This window comes from Lynx canadensis, chromosome A1 (genome assembly GCF_007474595.2).
Source record: "Lynx canadensis isolate LIC74 chromosome A1, mLynCan4.pri.v2, whole genome shotgun sequence".
Taxonomy (NCBI): domain Eukaryota; kingdom Metazoa; phylum Chordata; class Mammalia; order Carnivora; family Felidae; genus Lynx; species Lynx canadensis.
In genome coordinates this window covers 29,325,524-29,344,957 of record NC_044303.2, presented here as the reverse complement: position 1 = coordinate 29,344,957, position 19,434 = coordinate 29,325,524, and the positions used below count along the sequence as shown (strand labels likewise).

At 37.1% G+C, this 19,434-nt stretch overlaps 1 protein-coding gene across 5 annotated transcripts in view; it reads right to left on the bottom strand.

The window, feature by feature from the left end:
* The window catches only part of ELF1 (E74 like ETS transcription factor 1), a 110,755-nt gene that overhangs the window by 18,633 nt on the left and 72,688 nt on the right, over window positions 1–19,434 (bottom strand). For all 5 annotated transcript variants that reach the window (XM_030311797.1, XM_030311795.2, XM_030311806.2 and 2 more), the window contains exons 3-4: window positions 12,840–13,020; window positions 565–672 (exon numbers count right to left, since the gene is read on the bottom strand). In XM_030311797.1, coding sequence (XP_030167657.1) covers window positions 565–672; window positions 12,840–13,020 — 289 coding nt within the window. The remainder of the gene's footprint in view (window positions 1–564; window positions 673–12,839; window positions 13,021–19,434) is intronic.

The window sequence follows — 19,434 nt, the reverse complement described above, 5'->3', positions numbered from 1 at the left end:
TCAGGCTCTGAGCTGACAGAGTGGGGTCTGCTTGGGATTCTCTTTTTCCCCTCTCTCTCTGCCCCTCCCCTGCTCACATGTGCACACACACTCTCTCTCTCAAAATAAATAAATACAATTTTAAAAAACGTTTAAAAGCAGATCAATAATGTGGCAGTGAATTTTCTGCCATGAGGTGTTAGAAAATTTTTCAATGAATTTTTGCCTATTCACTAGCGAATACCTATAGAGATCATTAAATTATAATAGTCTGGGCCATAAATACCCTAACACTTCTACCAATGAGGTTAAGAGAATAAATTCTGCAAAATCTGCTGACGACTAAATACTTTTTTATTCCTGAAGATCTCACTCTCCAATTTTTTTTTTTAAAGTCTTGTTTACCTGAATACTTTAGTGAAGGTGTCTCAACTAATACTGTACCCTAAAATGTGCTTGGGACACAAAAAATATAAAAACCTAATCTCTGGTCTCTTGGTATTTACCATCTCTAATAACAAGCAATGGCAAGAACAAGTTTTCAAAGTATATTCACATGAACAAACCAAACACATGAACACTCACTTATTCGTTTTTCATCCAACATAGGGCCAGGAGAATCCATATTGAGGAGCGCCTCAGCAGCCTCGATTGTTTCAATCGTCTCATCCCCATTATGACAGGAGGCTTCAACTACAAGACATTTAAAGAAAACACAAGTTAGCTATAAGACATCTATTGCTCTAAAACACAAAGATGTCTTGAACCTGGATACATCACTTAATACTTCAGCTTATGTATACACTTTGTATCAACAAATAAAATCTGTACTGAATATGACTCTTAAGTATTTCTCTACTTCTTTTTCTTTAAAAAAAAAAATCACACAAGGGGTGCCTGGTTGGTTCAGTTGGTAGATCATTAGACTCTTGATCTCGGGGTCATGAGTTCAAGGCCCCATGTTGGGCTCAGAGATTATTTGAAAAAAATAAAAATTAAAAAACTATAAAATAGAAATAAAAAAACTATACAAGATATGGGGTTTTTATTACCAAACAAAAACCTTTTGCAAGATGCTGAGAGGTAAAGAATAAGCAAAATACAGCTCACATTCTGGAGGGAAAGCACTAGTTGTTTCTGTGATAATTCTTATTTCAAGAATAAGTAAGATAGGCACGGACTTCAGTAGAAAGGGTCCAGGAATAATAGCCAGAAATCTCAGATGTGCCACTAAACTAGTATGTCACTGGGCAAGTCATTTTGTGCCCACAGATTTCATATTAGAACATGACTGAGTTGGTATTCTTAGGTCCCTTTCAGCTCTACCACTGACTTCAATACTCTTAGTTAACTAACAGGAATGAACATGGGTCTGTTAATCTCCAACTCTTTTCCCATTCTTCTATGACTGAATTGCTACCATCTCTAAAAAGTTTTAGTCATAGTCACATTATTAGGATCTAACCACCCTTTGATAATTAGTATTCTGGCACCATTCTCCTCTAGTGTGTACTGTAGAACACTAATTCCCCGACTGTGGATTTGACCTAGACCAAGTATTTGAATGTTCTTAAAAAACATTAATATGTAAATGAAAATTTAATCCAGGGACATGCTAGATACTTGACACATCTCTGAATCCCAGAAAGAAGTCCAAAATAGTTTCACAGTGAATTCCTGGATGGCTTTTAGTCACTTAGCTGTAGCATTAGCACCAAGAAAATACATAAAGAGCTATAAATGCCTTCTTTTCATGGATAAATTCAAGATTCTTGAATGTGATATTCATCATCCAACATCTCTTATACCTCCTCCTTGTTATATTCCCCCCTCAATATCTGTGGGAAAAATCACACATCACTTTTAAGTTTGTATGTGTATGTATGTATGTGTGAATATATAATCATGACTTTCAGATTCAGGGTTGGATTGAGAGTATGTAACTTGATTAATAAAAGCCCTTTAATTTTACACAAGATTAAACAGTAAATATTAAACAGTAAATCTAAACACAGTACTTGAAGTAAAAGTTCTTTGTTCTCAAATGAATGAAAGTGATAACTTACACACTGTACTACTCTATTCCTATTCAATTCAGAGAAGCAACAAAATCATCTTCTTTTTTATTAATGCTATAAACAGATTTTTAAGAAACTGATACGTCTTTGAAATTTAGCTTAACTTTGCATTAGAATATTATATCACTTATTATCCTAAATATTTCTGAACCAGTTCATTGTATCTTTAGATCAAAGATCTTCAAGAACCTACAAAATTCTTAACTGACTCCAAGTGCCTAATTGGCAATATCGAATGCCTATCTCTCTTGAACAACTGTACTTGGAAATGTGGAAGATGCAATAGTATCAGACATGACCTTTTTCCTTGTCTACTGGTAACGGTACTCAGGTACTATCTAAGAAAATAACAAACTGATTAATTTTGTGGTACAGAATAGACTGACTAGAGGCATATACACTTATAGGCAACATATATCCTTGTAAGTTAGGAAAGTTTTCTGAAGAGATGGCCCTAAGCTGAGTCATTTAAGACAGGATTTAAATATTGTGAGAGGAAAAGAGACAAATTAAAGCAAGAATAAAGTAGAAGCAAGGGCATTAGAATAAGTATTACACATTCAAAGAAAATGAGAGAACTAGTTAATGCCATTATAAAAGAAAATGTGCAACTGCTAAACACTGTTATAACAACAGCAGATTAGTTAACTTGCTTTTATACATTAATTTGGTTGACTGCCTTCCCAAGGAGGAATGGGAATGGAAGGGAAAAACTGCTTCAAGAAGCAAAGAGCTGGGACAATTCCTGAAAGATGAATACAAAACAAAGAAGTTCAGGGTCATAAACTAGTCAGCTCCTCTCAATATAGGAAGAAACTCCTAACAAAGAATATTTTGTCTCATAAGATAATGGTTAACACTGGGAGTCCCCACAATCTGCCAAGCCAGAAGAGAAAATATGGAAGATGTATCTGCAGAATTCCAAATTTCAGCTAGTATCCTTAAAACCAAATATCTATAGGTCACATGGAAGTCAAGGAACAAGAAGATACCCAAAATAAAAAGAGGCAGGATTTTAAAATAGCTTTAAAAAGCTGTTTTCAAAGGCTTTAAATTTCCCAAGTGGTCACATTTCTGAATTACTACAAAAAGGATCCAAGAGAATCTGAATAGATTGTTGGCTAGTTTTTTAATTCTAAAAGTATATGTCCTTTTTACTTTCATGTCAAGATGCACAAAACTTCATTAGGAGACTAATGATAGATAGAGACTATAGTCTTCATTAGGAGACTATTTCCCCTGATTGTAATGAAAAATAAATCAATTAAATTTTACTGCCATATTCTATAAATAGAAATGCTTAAAAGTCCAATTCCTCCGTAGTAGTTAAAATCAGAAAAGATAAATACCTCACAAACTCTAGCAAAGTGATTAAAAGCAGAGCACTGTAACACCTCTTATTAAAAACTTAAGTGTCAGGGCACCTGGGGAACTCAGTAGGTTGAGCGCCTGACTCTCGGTTTTGGCCCCAGGGATGTGGGCCACAGATCAAGCCCAGCATGAGGCTTTGTGCTGAGGTGTGGAGCCTGCTTAGGATTTGCTCTCTCTCTCTCCCTCTGCCCCTCTCCCGTGTGCTCCCCCCAAGTACTGTCATGCATGTGTGAAAAGCTCTCTCTCTAAAAACAAAACAAAACAAAACAAAACAAAACAAAACAAAACAAAACAAAACAAAACACCTCAAGCCTTCTGAGGGCACCTGGATGGCTCAGTCAGTAGAACACATGACTCTTCATCTCAGGGTTGTGAGGTTGAGCCCCATGTTAGGTACACAGATTACTTTAAAAAATAATAATAAATATAAAAACGTAAGCCTTCTATTTAAAATCTTGTAGGGGCGCCTGGGTGGTGCAGTCGGTTAAGCGTCCGACTTCAGCCAGGTCACGATCTCGCGGTACGGGAGTTCGAGCCCCGCGTCGGGCTCTAGGCTGATGGCTCAGAGCCTGGAGCCTGTTTCTGATTCTGTGTCTCCCTCTCTCTCTGCCCCTCCCCCGTTCATGCTCTGTCTCTCTCTGTCCCAAAAATAAATAAACGTTGAAAAAAAAAATTAAAAAAAAAAAATCTTGTAAATTTAAAGCTTAATAAAAAGCATATTATGGGTGCCTGGGTCCGACTCTTGATTTCAGCTCAGGTTATGATCTCAACAGTTAGTGAGTTCAAGCCCTCCCTCCCTTTACCCCTCCCCCCCATTCAGGGCGCTATGCTGACAGCCCAAAGCCTACTTGGGATTCTGTCCCCCTCTTTCTCCGTGCCTCCCTTGCTTGGTTGCACTCTCTCTGTCTCAAAATAAAGAAATTTAAAAGAAAAAAGAAAAGAAAAAGCATATTACTCCCTTTGTCAAGGCTTTGAAATTCTATGAATTGAGGAAAATGAACTACTGAAAGTAAATTTTTAAAAAATCCAGCAAATAAGGCACAAATAACTCCATAATTAATTACCATCTTCCAAATATTTATATAACTAGATATTTAATTACACAAACAAGTATAAAACAAGTTTTCTAGGTAGATGAAAATGATATAATTAGTTTGTATAATAATTTAATTGCCTATTAAGAAAAAAACAAGAAGAATTTCAAACCCTTTGTTAAGCTTTTTCTAATAAAAAAAATTAAAACATATACAAAATAGAGAAAGTCATATAATGAACCCATGTATCAAGAGCCCAGCTTCAATACTTAATAGCCAATCTTCCTTCACCCATACCCCCCAGCCTAAAACACACACACTGGATTATTTTATTTTATTCTTAAAATTTTTTTAATGTTTATTCATTTCTTGAGAGACAGAGAGCATGAGTGGGGAAGGGGCAAAGAGAGGATGGGGGACACAGAATCCAAATCAAGCTCCAGGCTCTGAACTGACAGCAGAGTCTGACGCGGGGCTCGAACTCACAAACCGCGAGACCGTGACCTGAGCTGAAGTCAGATGCTTAACTGACTGAGCCACCCAGGCACCCCTATTTTATTGTATTCTTTTAAAGTAGGCTCCATGCCCAACGTGGGGCTTGAATTCACAACCCTGAGATTGATAGTTGCATGCTCTACCAACTGAGCCAGCCAGACACCCCTCACACTGGATTATTTTATTATTTTATTCTTTAATGTTTATTTTTGAGAGAGAGAGTGTGAGCAGGGGAGGGGCAGAGAGAGCAAGGCACAGAGGATCCAAAGCAGGCTCTGTGCTGACAGTAGCAAGCCTGATGTGGGGCTCAAACTCATGAACCATGTGTTCATGACCTGAGCTTAAGTCAGATGCTCAACCACTGAGGCACCCAGGCGCCCTTCACACTCTATTATTTTAAAGTGAAGCCCGGCCTATCGTTCAATCGTAAATATGACAGTATATATCTCTAAAAGACAATACCATGATCATACCTTTTAAAAATTGTATTTTATTTTATTTTTAATTTTTTTTTTAACGTTTATTTATTTTTGAGACAGAGAGAGACACAGCATGAACGCGGGAGGGTCAGAGAGAGGGAGACACAGAATCTGAAACAGGCTCCAGGCTCTGAGCTGTCAGCACAGAGCCCGACGCGGGGCTTGAACTCACGGACCGCGAGATCATGACCTGAGCCGAAGTCGGCCGCTTAACCGACTGAGCCACCCAGGCGCCCCTAAAAATTGTATTTTAAATCAGTTATCCAGTTAATACTGAAATTTCTTTAATGCCTCAGTTTTCTAAAAAAATTTATTCAAATCAGGATCCAAACAAAGCTCATGCATTACATTTGGTGATACGTACCTCCTCCCTTTTTATTTTTCCTTTTTGCCATATATCTTTGAAGAAACAGAGTTATCTGTCTGTAGTTTCCCAGGTTTATGATTTTGCACACACCCCTGTGGTGCCACTCAGTATGTTCCTCCCTGGCCCATGTATTTCCTGTAAACTGGTAGCTATATCTAGAAGCTTGATTCAATTTTTTTTTTTTTTTTTTTTTTTGCAAAACTGATTCTATGTGCCTCCTGAAGCAGTGCTATAAAATCTGGTAGTTTTCATTCAGTACTGTTAAGACTGAGAACCAGGTTCAGGTGTTATCAGCCTGATCTTTCCATTATAAAATTCTCCATCAGCCTTAAATAACTGACTTTAGCAGTTATTGGTGATATCTGCCTAAATCCATTGTTCACAAGGGATTCCAAAATGGTGATAATTCTAATCCTACGATTCCTCCAGTATTTGTTAGCTAGAATTCTCTATAAAGAACAACTTTCCTTCATCAACTAGTTATCTTGAACCACAGTTCATACAATAAAGGTAAATTAAATACTTGATATTTTTTACATTATTTACTGATTTTCAGAATAATAAATGGGCTTTCTAGCATCTTTATAGAAGATAGAAGGGGCCATTTAAAGAAGTGGCCATTCAGTTACTTTTTAGCATCACTGAAAATATAAAGGTTTTAACATATTATATTCTTCAATCCTTTGCAGTTGTAATTTTTTAAAAAGTTTACTTATTTATTTTGAGAGAGGGAAGAAGGAGTGTAGAGGCAGAGAGGGGGTAGAGAAAGAATCCCAAGCAGGCTCTGCACTGTCAGCACAGAGCCTGATGCAGGACTCAAACTCGTGAACCGTGAGATCACGACCTGAGCCAAAACCAAGAGTTGAATGTTTAGTCAACTGAGACACCCATGTGCCCCTGCAGCTGTAATTCTTTTTTTTTTTTAATTTTTTAAATGCTTATTTTTGAGGGGGGGGGGGTGCGGGTAAGGTCAGAGAAAGGGAGACACAGAATCCGAAGCAGGCTCCAGGCTCTGAGCTGTCAGCACAGAGCCTGACGCAAGGCTTGAACTCACGAACTGTGAGACAGTGACCTGAGAAGTCAGACCCTTAACTGAGTGAGCCACCCAGGTGCCCCTTAATTCTTAATCAACCTCTAAACGTCCCATCTTCAGCCACTGGGAACTAAAGCTGGGGCCTGGGTCTTTCAGAAAAGACCCAAGTAATAGTTTTGTGCCTTCTGGGAAAAGATATATTACAGGCTATTCTTGTACATTTCCCATCCCAAACCCAGAACCAGTAGTTTCTCCTGGCTATCCTGGTATTGTTAGTGAAAAATTTATTCAGAGACCATAATTTATACACTAATTTGAGAAACTTAAAACATATACATTTTGAAGGATTTAAAATTATTCTGAAGAATTTTAAACATTCGGACATAAACAGAATAATACAACGAACTTCTGTGTCTTCATCACCCAGCTTTAACAATTATCGACTCATGGCCAATCTTGTTTTATCTGTATCTCCATGCTCTCCTCTTCCTTATTATTTTGATGTAAATTCTAAACATCCTAATATTCCGGTAGTAAATATTTTATAATATCTAAAAGATAAGGGTTCTGTTTTGAAAACGTAAAAATACCATTATCAAACACTTTTTAAAAATCTGTATTTCCTTAATATCAAATAGCATACAAATGTCCAACTGTCTGAAATATCATATGTGGCGGATGGTGGGAGGAGGGTTGATAGTTGTTGTTTGAATCAGGATCCAAATAAGGTCCTCACAGTGCAACTGACTGATAAGTTTCTGAAGTTTCTTTTCATTACTATGTCACCTTCCATCTCTCTTTTTTCCTTGCAATTAAACCAAGAAAGTAGACTGCTTGTCCTGCAGAGTTTCCCCGTCTAGATTTTGCTAATTCTACTCCTATTGTATAGTTTAACATGTTTTTTCTACATTTGCTTTAAACTGGTAATCAGTTCCGAAGGCTGATTGGTAACCATTTTTTTGTGTGTGTAGCATTATGAGATCATGGATTTAAACATATTAGATATGTTTCAACTACTGGTTATTGTCCTTATTAATACTCAAGCTGTCCTATGTTTGGCTAAAAAATATTTGTCTTTGTTTTTTTAGAGAAGAAAATCGATCCTGAGTTCATACTAATATTTTCAATTCAAATGTAGCATTATAGAATTTAGTTTTGGAATTACGTATTTATACTGTGTGTTTATATAGAATTTATAGGATTATAGAATTTTTATTTAACTTTGCAATTTAACATTTGTATATCTTATTTACTCTCTAAATCTTGGCTTCTTATGACATTAACTTCATTATTTATTTGATTTGACCCTAACATCTCTCGCACACACACACTCACACAAGCTTTTAAATAACAATAAAAATATTATTGAAAACAATTTAAGATTCCTAAGCAGCTTTATTTTTATTTTTGCTTTTTAGGCTACATCTCATTAGGAAATGCACGACCTTAAAAATCACATCTCAATAGCTTAATGAGGTTCATCTGTTTTAGTGTGCTTCAATTTTTAGATACTGCTAATTTTTCCTCTTTTGGACTTAGTGTTGTTTTATAATTATGTGAACATTGACATGGTTCCAAAGTAAAAATGACAAAACAAAGTATGTTTAAAGAATCTATCTTTCATCCCTGTCCCTTCCTTTTCCCTGAAAGAAACCATTCCTATTGGTTTTGTGACTTATCTTTTTTTTTTTAAGTTTTATTTATTTATTTTGTGAGAGAGAGTACAAGTAGGGAGGATGCAGAGAGAGAAGGGAACAGAGGATCTGAAGCGGGCTCTGTGATGACAGCAGAAAGCCCAATGTGGGGTTTGAACTCACGAACCACGAGATCACAACCTGAGCTGAAATCAGATGCTTAACCAACAGAGCCACCCAGGCGCCCCAGGGGGTTATCAATTTTTTAAATATAAGCAAAGACACATACCATTTATATTCTTTGTTCTCCCTTAAATAAAAAGTAGTATACTATTTATGCTACCTGACCATTGCTTTTTTAACTTACTATACAGTAGAAATCATCCCACCGTTACATACAGAAATCACATCACCTTTTGTATTTCAAAAATGTGAGTCAAGCTAAATATGTTTAGTATCAATGTTAATTTAATAAACTTTGTTTATTCCATTCAGCTTCAGTGCTTAGATTGAGAAAAGCAAAATAAACGGGTACGTCCTACATGAAACAGGACAGAAAACCAAAAAAGTGCATCCAGCTTTTAAAAATATTTTTAAAATGTTAGCCCTTCATTAAATGGATAACAAACATTTCTTCTGGCAATAATAAAACCTGCTAAGCTATTAATGCATGCATTTTATTTTATTTTATTATTTTTTTTGGAGTGATCTAGGACTTTATTTATTTATTTTTTTATATATGAAATTTATTGACAAATTGGTTTCCATACAACACCCAGTGCTCATCCCAAAAGGTGTCCTCCTCAATACCCATCACCCACCCTCCCCTCCCTCCCACCCCCCATCAACCCTCAGTTTGTTCTCAGTTTTTAACAGTCTCTTATGCTTTGGCTCTCTCCCACTCTAACCTCTTTTTTTTTTTTTTTTCCTTCCCCTCCCCCATGGGTTCCTGTTAAGTTTCTCAGGATCCACATAAGAGTGAAACCATATGGTATCTGTCTTTCTCTCTATGGCTTATTTCACTTAGCATTACACTCTCCAGTTCCATCCACGTAATGCACGCATTTTAAACCTTCTTCATAACAGATTAGCTGTGATCTAGCAACTAGCTAAAATCTATACCAAAGACAGAAGGCATGGATACTATGATAATTTAGGGAATAATTTATTAAATACATTTGAACTTACTAGAAATTACTAAAAATTGTTTGACCTTGTAAAAACAGAAAAGAATCCATATGAAAGAAGAGACACTTAACGGTATTATTTAATAAGAGAAGATTTATTAATAGATATAGTCATCACTGGTTACCTTTTATTTGAAAAAAATATAATTTGTACCATCTCCACTAGTAATTTTACTTTTAGAACTTCAAAGGCTGGCAATGGAAGAAGAATCTCCACATACGTAAGAACTAATGGTCAAATGACTTTCAAAAAACCTTAACACCATGGGGCATCTGGGTGGCTCAGTTGGTTAGGCAACTGACTTTGACTCAGGTCATGATCTCACAGTTGGTGAGTTTGAGCCTTGCATCGGGCTCTGTGCTGACAGCTCAGAGCCTGGAGCCTGCTTCAGACTCTGTCTTCCCCTCTCTCTACCCCTCCTCTGCTCACACGCTGTGTCTCTCTCAGTAATAAATAAATGTTAAAAAAAAAAAATTAAAAAAAAAAAACTTTAACACCATAACCTTTTTTTTTTTTTTTAACATATATTCATTTTTGAGAGAGAGAAAGAGAGACAAGAGCATGAACAGGGGAGGGGCAGAGAGAGAGGGAGACATAGAATCTGAAGCAGGCTCCAGGTCTGAACTGTCAGCACAGAGCCCAACATGGGGCTCGAACTCACGGACTGCAAGATCATGACCTGAGCTGAAGTCAGATGCTTAACCAACTGAGCCACCCAGGCACCCCACACCATAACCTTTTTCTAAATGAAACTTTAGGTGGAACTCCAACATATGAGCACATCAAAGTGGTAGTTTACCATTATACATTTCTTTTATAGGTTCAGATATATATCAAATTTGATAGGAGATCAACCAATGATAAAATTGAAAGTATTTTGGTTAACATGAAAATCTGCAATCAGGGCACACAGATGATACCTGCAGTCTAATATAAGCCTCAAATGCATAAAAATAGTTCAACCTTTTTATTATTGAAAATTTCAAACAAAATCAAAATTATGGAACACAGTATAATGCATTCTCACATATCCATTTTCAGCATTAACCACTATCAACACATGGTCAATCTTCTTTCACCCATACTCCAATCACTTGCCTCCAAGGCCCCCTCACACACATCACACCCACACCCCCAGGATTACTTTAAAGGAATCCAAGAACCATATTTTATCTCTAAAAATTTCAGCATGTGTATGGTATGTTACTGGCATACCTAAAAATATTAACAATAATTCCTTAGTATCATCTGAAGTGCTACCTGGGACTCACATGGACAGTTTATAAACTCTTCTTTCTCCATCTCTTTCTTTTCCCGTAGTTTCTGCAAAGCACAACATTCTTCCCTCCCTCACTTTGAACTTAGGAGGGCTACAGGGTTCTTTGCTTTCTTATGACATTGCTCAAATAAGGATGGAAGAGTTAAATAAAAGCTCAGGTTGGGAGATTGAAAAGGGAGAAGAAATATGCAAACAGCAAATGTGGTTTTTAAAACATGGCTTATTTTCTGGACCCGTTCAATATCAGTTCTATTCTCTAGGAAGCATGGATCCTGTTTGTATCTTGTTATTGGCTACCTTCAAGTCTAAGCCCAAGATGGAAAGAAAGAAGTAATTCTTTCTCTTAAAGATCCAAGAGCTGCTTTCCTAGTCGGAATTTCTTCTCCAAGGACCAATGTTTTCCTTGATGACTAAAACCAGGAATAAATACTCTTTCAGGGGAGACCCTTATTCCCAACCTACAGAGACAGCTGTAGCTTTTCACTAAGGCATCAAGAAATTACAACTGAATATACTAGAAAAACCCACTAGCTACACAACAGATATAGGTATAGCAATAGTCATTCTGTTATACAAAACACACAACTCAGTCAGTAATGAATAAAAACCTCTAACATAATTTAATTCCCCAATTGATAAGGAAAGATTTATCAAAAAACTTTCATTGGGTTCCTCTGAACAAAAAATGTGAATACTGGAGAACATGCTTTATAAAAAACATATACAAAAAGGACAATATAAAAATTAAGAGTTGTTTGTCAATGTTATCAGTGGGGACTCAGTCACTTGGTGTATAATCTTAGGCTAATCATTTCATTATACCTAATTTCAGTTTTCTTTTTCTGTTGTGAGACATGAGATAATGAACTTTTTAAAATTTACTATGTTAAAAAAATAAAATAAAATCTACTATGTTAATATGATGCACTGAGGAGACAATGCTATTTTGGTGGTATTCTTTGTCCAAATTACATTATCTCATTCCAGTCATGAGAAAATATTACACAAATAAAATTGAAGGACATACTACCATGCCTGATCAGTACTCTTCAAAAGTCTCAAGGTTACTGAGAGACAAAGAAAGACAGAGGAACTGTTATAGACTGGAAGAGACCAAGAAGAAATAACTAAATGCAAAGTAAGATTCTAGACAGGATCTTGAAACGAAAAAGAACATTAGTTTGAAATGGTTGGCATGCAATAAAGTGTAAGTTTAGTTAATGACATTGTGACTAATGCTAATATCCTATTATTTTCAAATTTAAGAATAAATATTCAAATAGCCTTTGCTTCCAAATAATTAATTTTCTCAAACATCTCCAACACCTACCTCTGGCCAAGACAGATGAATGTAAATGTATACAAATACAAATGCATGCACCAATTTCTAAAACTGATGAAAACAGCATTACCACCAGGTCACACTTCACAGTGAACTCTTCACATTTCTAATAGGCTACTAGTTCTGACTGAACCAGAAGAGAAGTCTTTTTTAAACCCTAGTACCTTATCCTACATTTGGTTCATGGCCTCCTATTTTGCTTCCTGTGACAGCAGTAAAAGAAGAACCTTCCTATATTTTTCCCTACAACTTCCTATTGTTACTGAGAATATAGAGCATGGCATATTAAGTGCTCAGTGAATGCCTAACAAATCAGGTTGGCTTGGTTCTCCTTACATACCTCTATTTTGCCACATTCATCCCAATATATTTAGGAAAAAAGGAAGAGGAGGTGAGAAAGCACTACGAAACTCAGGTAGATGAGAAAGAAAATATGATTTCCCTCTCCCTACAGGGCTCTAGCCTCTTGAAACCAAGTTAGGGACTCTTATGCCCCAAAAATCACAGGACTGAGAAACTGCCCCAAACTATGCTAAAGTACGGTGCTGCTGGGGACACACCTGTGAGCGTGATGTCATCGTCATCTTCATCTATGATTTCTTCCTCGGCAACATCCAGGGAGCTCTCAGTAATCATGTCATTGGGCTCTTCCACACAGGCTAGACCCGCATAACTATTGAGAATATCAGCACCAGGAACATGTTCCACAATTACAGCAGGAAAAATAGCTGGATCACCAAGCTGGGAAGAGTGAGGGGAAAAAAAGAGGATTAACAAAGTGTTTGCTTTTGTTAAATACAACCAAAAAATATTTTCTGCTGGACATCAATTTAGTTTTTATATCATCAGTTACTGAAATCTTGACAATCTTTCTGGGCTGCAGAGAATGTGTATCTATTAAGGATAAACTTTTCTTATCAATCTTGAGGCTTAACCAAATTTTCATTGGAAAATCCTACAACATACTTTTAAACCACATTAAATAAAAAAACCTAGTATCATTAATTCATAAAAAGTGGCATAACAATGAAATGTACAATTAAATACAATCTCAACAAAAGTTTGACAGGAAAAAAAAACCCACATAAACTTAATAAATGTTACACTGTCACTGGCACACATGCTGTGTTTAACAACAGCTTTTCACTCAAATGGGGAAATTAACTTTCATTTTCTATTTGGTCATACATCATGTAATTTTAGATCATGTCTATCACGATCTTTCTGTATTATTATTTCAATTTTTTCTGGTTTAAGAGTGGTAGAACCTCCTCCCTTAACCCGAGATAATTCATGTATATTTCCAGATACATGAATATTACCTTATATACAGAGTACAATTATCAAAACACTAATATAGTACTAAATTTAATCTATAGAGCCTATTCAAATTTCCCCAATTGTCTCACATTCTTTTAGTTATTTATTTTTAAATTTATTTACTTATTTATTTATTTAGAGTGTACACACACAAGCATGTGACCAGGGAGGAACAGAGAGAGAATCTGAAGCAGTCTCCATACTGTCAGCACAGAGCCCAACACGGGACTCGATCTCACAAACTGTGAGATCAAGACCTGAGCCGAAATCAAGAGTTGGATGCTTCATCAACTGAGCTACCCGGGTGCCCCCCACTTAACGTCTTTAAAACACACACACACACACACACACACACACACACACACACACACACACACACATACACACACACGAAAAAGGGGCACCTGGGTGGCTGAGTTAAGCGTACAGCTCTTGACTTCGGCTCAGGTCATGATCTCATGGCTTGTGAGTTCAAGCCCCACATCCGGCTCTACACTGGCAGTGCAGAACCTGCTTCGGATTATCTTTCTCTCCTTCTCTGCACCTCCCCGACTCATGTGCTCTGTCTCTCTCTCTCAAAATAAATAAGTAAACTTAAAAAAAATTGGGAAAAAAATTCTAGTTCAGGATCCAATCTAGGATCACACATTTCATTCAGCAAATAATTGTATTTCTCCATGGCAACTCCTTTAATACAAATAATTTCTTTAATCTGAATCAGTTCTTCAGCTTTTCTTTCTTTTTTTATGATTTTGACACTTTTGAAGAGTACAGGCCATTTGTTTTATAAACGTCTCCCCCATCCCAATTTGGATATGCATGGTATTTTCTCATGATTAGATCAACTTGCATTTTTGGCAAAAACACCAAAGAAGTAATGCTGTGTCCTCATTAAGAGGTCCAAAATATGTACATATTTGTCCTATTACTAGTGATACTAACTTTGATCACTTAGTTAAGATGGTATCTACCAGGTAACTAACTATAAAGTTACTATTTTTCCTTACATAATTAGTAAGTATCTTATGGGAAGACAGCTCAAGACCATGTAAATATCCTGTTTCTTGAACATATTCCCATAAAATACTATCTTCTTCTGTTTTTTAATGTTTATTTATTTTGAGAGAGAGAGCGTGCGCACACAAGCATGAGCAGGGGAAGGGCAGAGACAGAATCTCAAACAGGCTCTGCACTCTCAGTGTGCAGAGCCCAATGTGGAGCTGGAACTCACAAACCACGAGATCATGACCTGAGTTGAAGTCGGACGCTTAACCAACTGAGTCACTGAGGCGCCCCCAAGTATTATCTTTTAAAATGTAGGAAACTGAGGGTCGATGGGGGGCAGGAGGGAGGGGAGGGTGGGTGAAGGGTATTGAGGAGGGCACCTTTTGGGATGAGCACTGGGTGTTGTATGGAAACCAATTTGACAATAAATTTCAAAAAAAATTTTTTTTAATTTTTAAAAAATGTAGGAAAAAGTTCCTGCCAATATGTAATAATGTCAGGTGTTTTGTAATTTTCCTTGAGTAAATTTACTGTGTTGAAATTATTAATTATGATTTCATTATAACTTACCAGCCTCAATCTTTTAAAATTAACATGTTTGTAGCACTGCCCATGGAGGTTAAATGCTTCTATCGTAAGAATTTAACTTCTATCATAAACATCACAGGTGCTAACCTGTGAATTAAGGTGCTAACCTGATGAATTAAGACATCACAGGTGCTAACCATATTAACTGTGCTCTGAAATTTATGGCTAATAACCCTAAAACATATTTGGATCATTTTATTTCAAAATGTTTCTTCCTATTTCAAAAAAGAGGAAGTTAGAAGTAACTGGCTCTCTGTAAGTTTTAAAACACCAAGTAGGAGACTCAGACATTGCACCATAAAACCCAGACACATGAGAGAAAGTATATAAAATGGCTAAAGCATAGTCATTTGGCTTTCCCTTCCTCTTTTTTAAGAGGTGAATGCTGCACATTCAACCTAGCATGAACATTTGCTCATTGAAACATCTCTTCTCTATTAAGAGCTCAAGTTAAGCTCCTAGTCTTCTAATGAGGCTGAGCCCATGAATGATTTAATTTTCACATGATTTCATTTTATGCTGCAGCAGCTTTCTGTACCAGGTAAGAACAGGGCTTATCACCTCCATCCACTGGCAGAGGAAGAATCAGATTAAGAAACTTACCCAAGGTCACCCACGAAGTCAGAGACAGAGACATGTCAAGGCAATTCACAGGAGCAGTCCTCACCCAAATGAAACCAAAGTTTTACTGCCTATTCAAAAAATACTTGGCTTCTGAAATTTGGGGTAGTGAGTGTTAAGCGCAACAGTAAAGCAAGGAAATTAGTTTCCTTTGAAGCAAAAGCTTAATTAAGAATGAAAAGGGACACATGGTTCTGTGATTTAGAAGGCAGCAACATGTGAAAAAGAAAGACTATGAACCATGAGAGCTCAGGCATTCTCCATCCGACTTTTTAAATTTTCCTCACTTTAAATGAAAGAGGAGCACTAGCTGATTCTAAGGGCACTTCCAGGTTTTGTTTTGTTAAGGCATGGATCCTAAAGTTAAGGAACTGTGCCGTGTTTAACGTATGACTTTCAATATCATCTTTTGCAGGGCCTCTCCAATCTGAGTCTATTATGGACTTTGTCGTGGGCCACAGCCAGGTACTTCCCAGGATCCCTCCCAATTTAGCTACGCTGTCTTCCTCTAAGGTAGTTGAAAAGCATGGGCAATTCTTTTCTAGTCCCCTGAAATGGAGATGTATATTCAAAGTGTTCTTCTCTTATTTCCCCTGGGTGCTATTAACTCATATAGAACAAACTGACCAACTCCAAATGTCATGTAACAGGCCTGAATCTATATACACAAAATACAAGTAGGAACTCCCTCTCAGGTGACTGGAGAGAATCTCCCCCTTGATTACCACGTAATACACACTCCAGAAACTAGCTGCTGGTCTGAGCTCATGATAAATTCCTGCCTTTTACACTGCTTGACTAACAACTGACTCAAGTCTGAGTTACCAGGAACCTAAAAATTTTATGACTACACATTCGAAAATTCCTTATAGAGAAATGGTTCCCAACCTCTTAAATGAAGGTGTGGCAAAATTTCAAATGTTGAATTTTCCTAGATTTAAATTTTAAAAATGAATACAATACTGGGACTTGTATTAGGTTGCTAGGGTCTGTGGAATTACCACAGACCTGGTGGTACCATAGGACCACAGACAGAAATCTGTTGTCTCACAGCTCTGGAGGCTGGAAATCTGAAATCAAGGTGTTGGCAGGCTTATTCCTCCTGAGGTCTGTGAGGGACGGATCTGTACAGGCCTGTCTCCTTGGCTTACAGATGACTGTCTTCATGTTCACATGCTGTTCTCTCCTGTACGTGTCTGTGTCCAAATTCTCTCTTTTCGTAAGGACACTGATCATAGTGAATTAGGGGCCTGCTCTACTCCAGTGTAACTTCCTCTTAACTAATTACATCTGTAACATCCCTGTTCCCAAATAAGGTCGCATTCTGAGATATCAGGAGTTAGCATTTCAACACATGAATTTGGGGAGATGGGGTACAGAGAGCAATTCAACACCTAACAGGACCCAATTTAATTTAGCTTTAAGTCTTATCACAGGACAGCTGGCTCCCTCTACCCTAAACAGCTTCTCTAGCTTATGGCAATTAAGATTATATATTCTTATATATATTCTAAATTGAGATTAGACATTATTCTTCAAGCTTATGTGCTGAAGACCACCAAACCTTATGCACCTCAGTTTTTCTCACATCACTTCAACCAGACCCTTTCCCAAGATTTATGTAAAGAAGAACCTCAGGGGCACCTGGGTGGCTCAGTCGGTTGAGCCTCCGACTTCGGCTCAGGTCATGATCTCACAGTTTGTGGGTTCCAGCCCCGCATCAGGCTCTGTGCTGACTGCTTGCTCAGAGCCTGAAGCCTGCTTCAGATTCTGTGTCTCCTTCTCTCTCTGCCCCTCCACCGCTCACGCTTTGTCTCACTCTGTTTCCCAAAGATAAATAAATGTAAAAAAAAAAAAAAAAAAAAAATTAAAAAAAAATTAAAAAAAAAAAAAGAACCTCAGGAAGGTCAGAGCTCTTCATAAAATGGCCACATTCCTAACAGTCAGCAATAAGCTCTATTACCTCCTTTTAAGAAATTAAGGTGTCAACACTTTGTTGATGTCCTAACAAAAATATTATGTTTCATTTGGCTGCCTACTTAAAAAAAAACAAATCTCCAAATATCCCTAAAACCTCTCTTTGTTTAAATAATTAATCATCTACTCTTCGGTCCCTTTAACTGAATCAGGGAACCTCAGTCAACTCTACCAGTGGATATCAACACCAATATTCACTGGGAAACACCTAAAAATATCAATACCTGACCCTACGTGGCAGCAAACAAATCAGAACGTCTGGGGATGTGACCAGGGCATGTTATTAAATTTCCTTGTGTGGTTCTAATGTGCATGCAGGGTTTAGAACACTGCTCTAAAGAATTACAAAGTTCAAAACTGCATCCCCTAACCTGAATCAACTTGATTTACGCCAATGTCTGACATACTAGTAATCCAAAACAACAAAGTTATATTACTTTATTATGACATGTTTTGGCACTTGCAGACTGTTTTCCCATTTGTTTTTGTAACAGAACCAAAACAAATCACAAAATGATGGGTGGGAAGAGAGATGGAAGACTTCTTGGGATTATTACACTCTGTCAAAGATCAGAGTTTTCAAAGCCTCAGTTTCTATGAGCAAATTAAACTGCACTGATAAGCTTTCAACTGTTGTGTGACTTTATTGAGTGTCTTAACAACTCTGGAATGAAAAATACATACCAGTTTTCCTTTCTATTAATTTCAGGTAAATGAAACACATGTGTTGAAAGCGAAACTTCAAATTTTTTTAGCATCCATAATAAAAATCAAACCAACTTTTGGCAGGAAGGAGAGTTCCCCAAATTTCAACACTGTCCACTATGGACTTGCCATTTGTTGTGGCTGATGACATATGTGGCAATACCATCAAGTTGAAAAGAGGAGGGAAGTGACCAATCTGTAAACAGCAATGTTACTCTCACCAGGCTTGCTTTTCCCTCAATATACCACAACCCAAGGCCCTAGGAGATATTTAAGGAAGTATGGACCATTATTCCAACTTCATTATTCCATGAAGTAAAGCTAATTCAACAAGTCTTTGGACACAAAAAGACAAAAGAACTTTCAAATAACTTGTTTGCCAAGCTTCCCTGACAGTAGAGCTCAATCTGGTACGCGGTTGTTGTGAAACATCCTGCCCAGATCCTCTATGAAATAGCTTAAAATGAAACAGCTATCAAATGTTTTCCTGAAAGAAAAGCAAGTTAAAAACAGTCTTTCAAAACTTCCCCAATGTACATACTCGTTTTTAAGATAGGTGCAAAATGAGCACATTTTCAAGTAGTTTTTACTATCACTTTGCCTCAAACCAAGCCAAAACCAAGAGTGGGGTGGGCCTCACTCGAGCAGTAATCTTCAACAGCTTCCTCACTCGGAGGCCACTCCAATAAACACACAAACACAGTTCATTTGCCATGAAAACACATCTTTAAGACACACTCCTGTGCCTTCTCTTCAAACCAGAATGCTGCCCCAAAGCCTCATCCTATGAAGCCACAGCTTTGAAAGTATTTCCTTCACCTATGATTTAAAAAACCAAAACACAAAAACAAAAACCCAATACCTCAGTCTATCAGGACACAATCAGACAATATTTGCCATGCAGCAAATGCACTAGAAACACACCTGGTGAAAACAGGA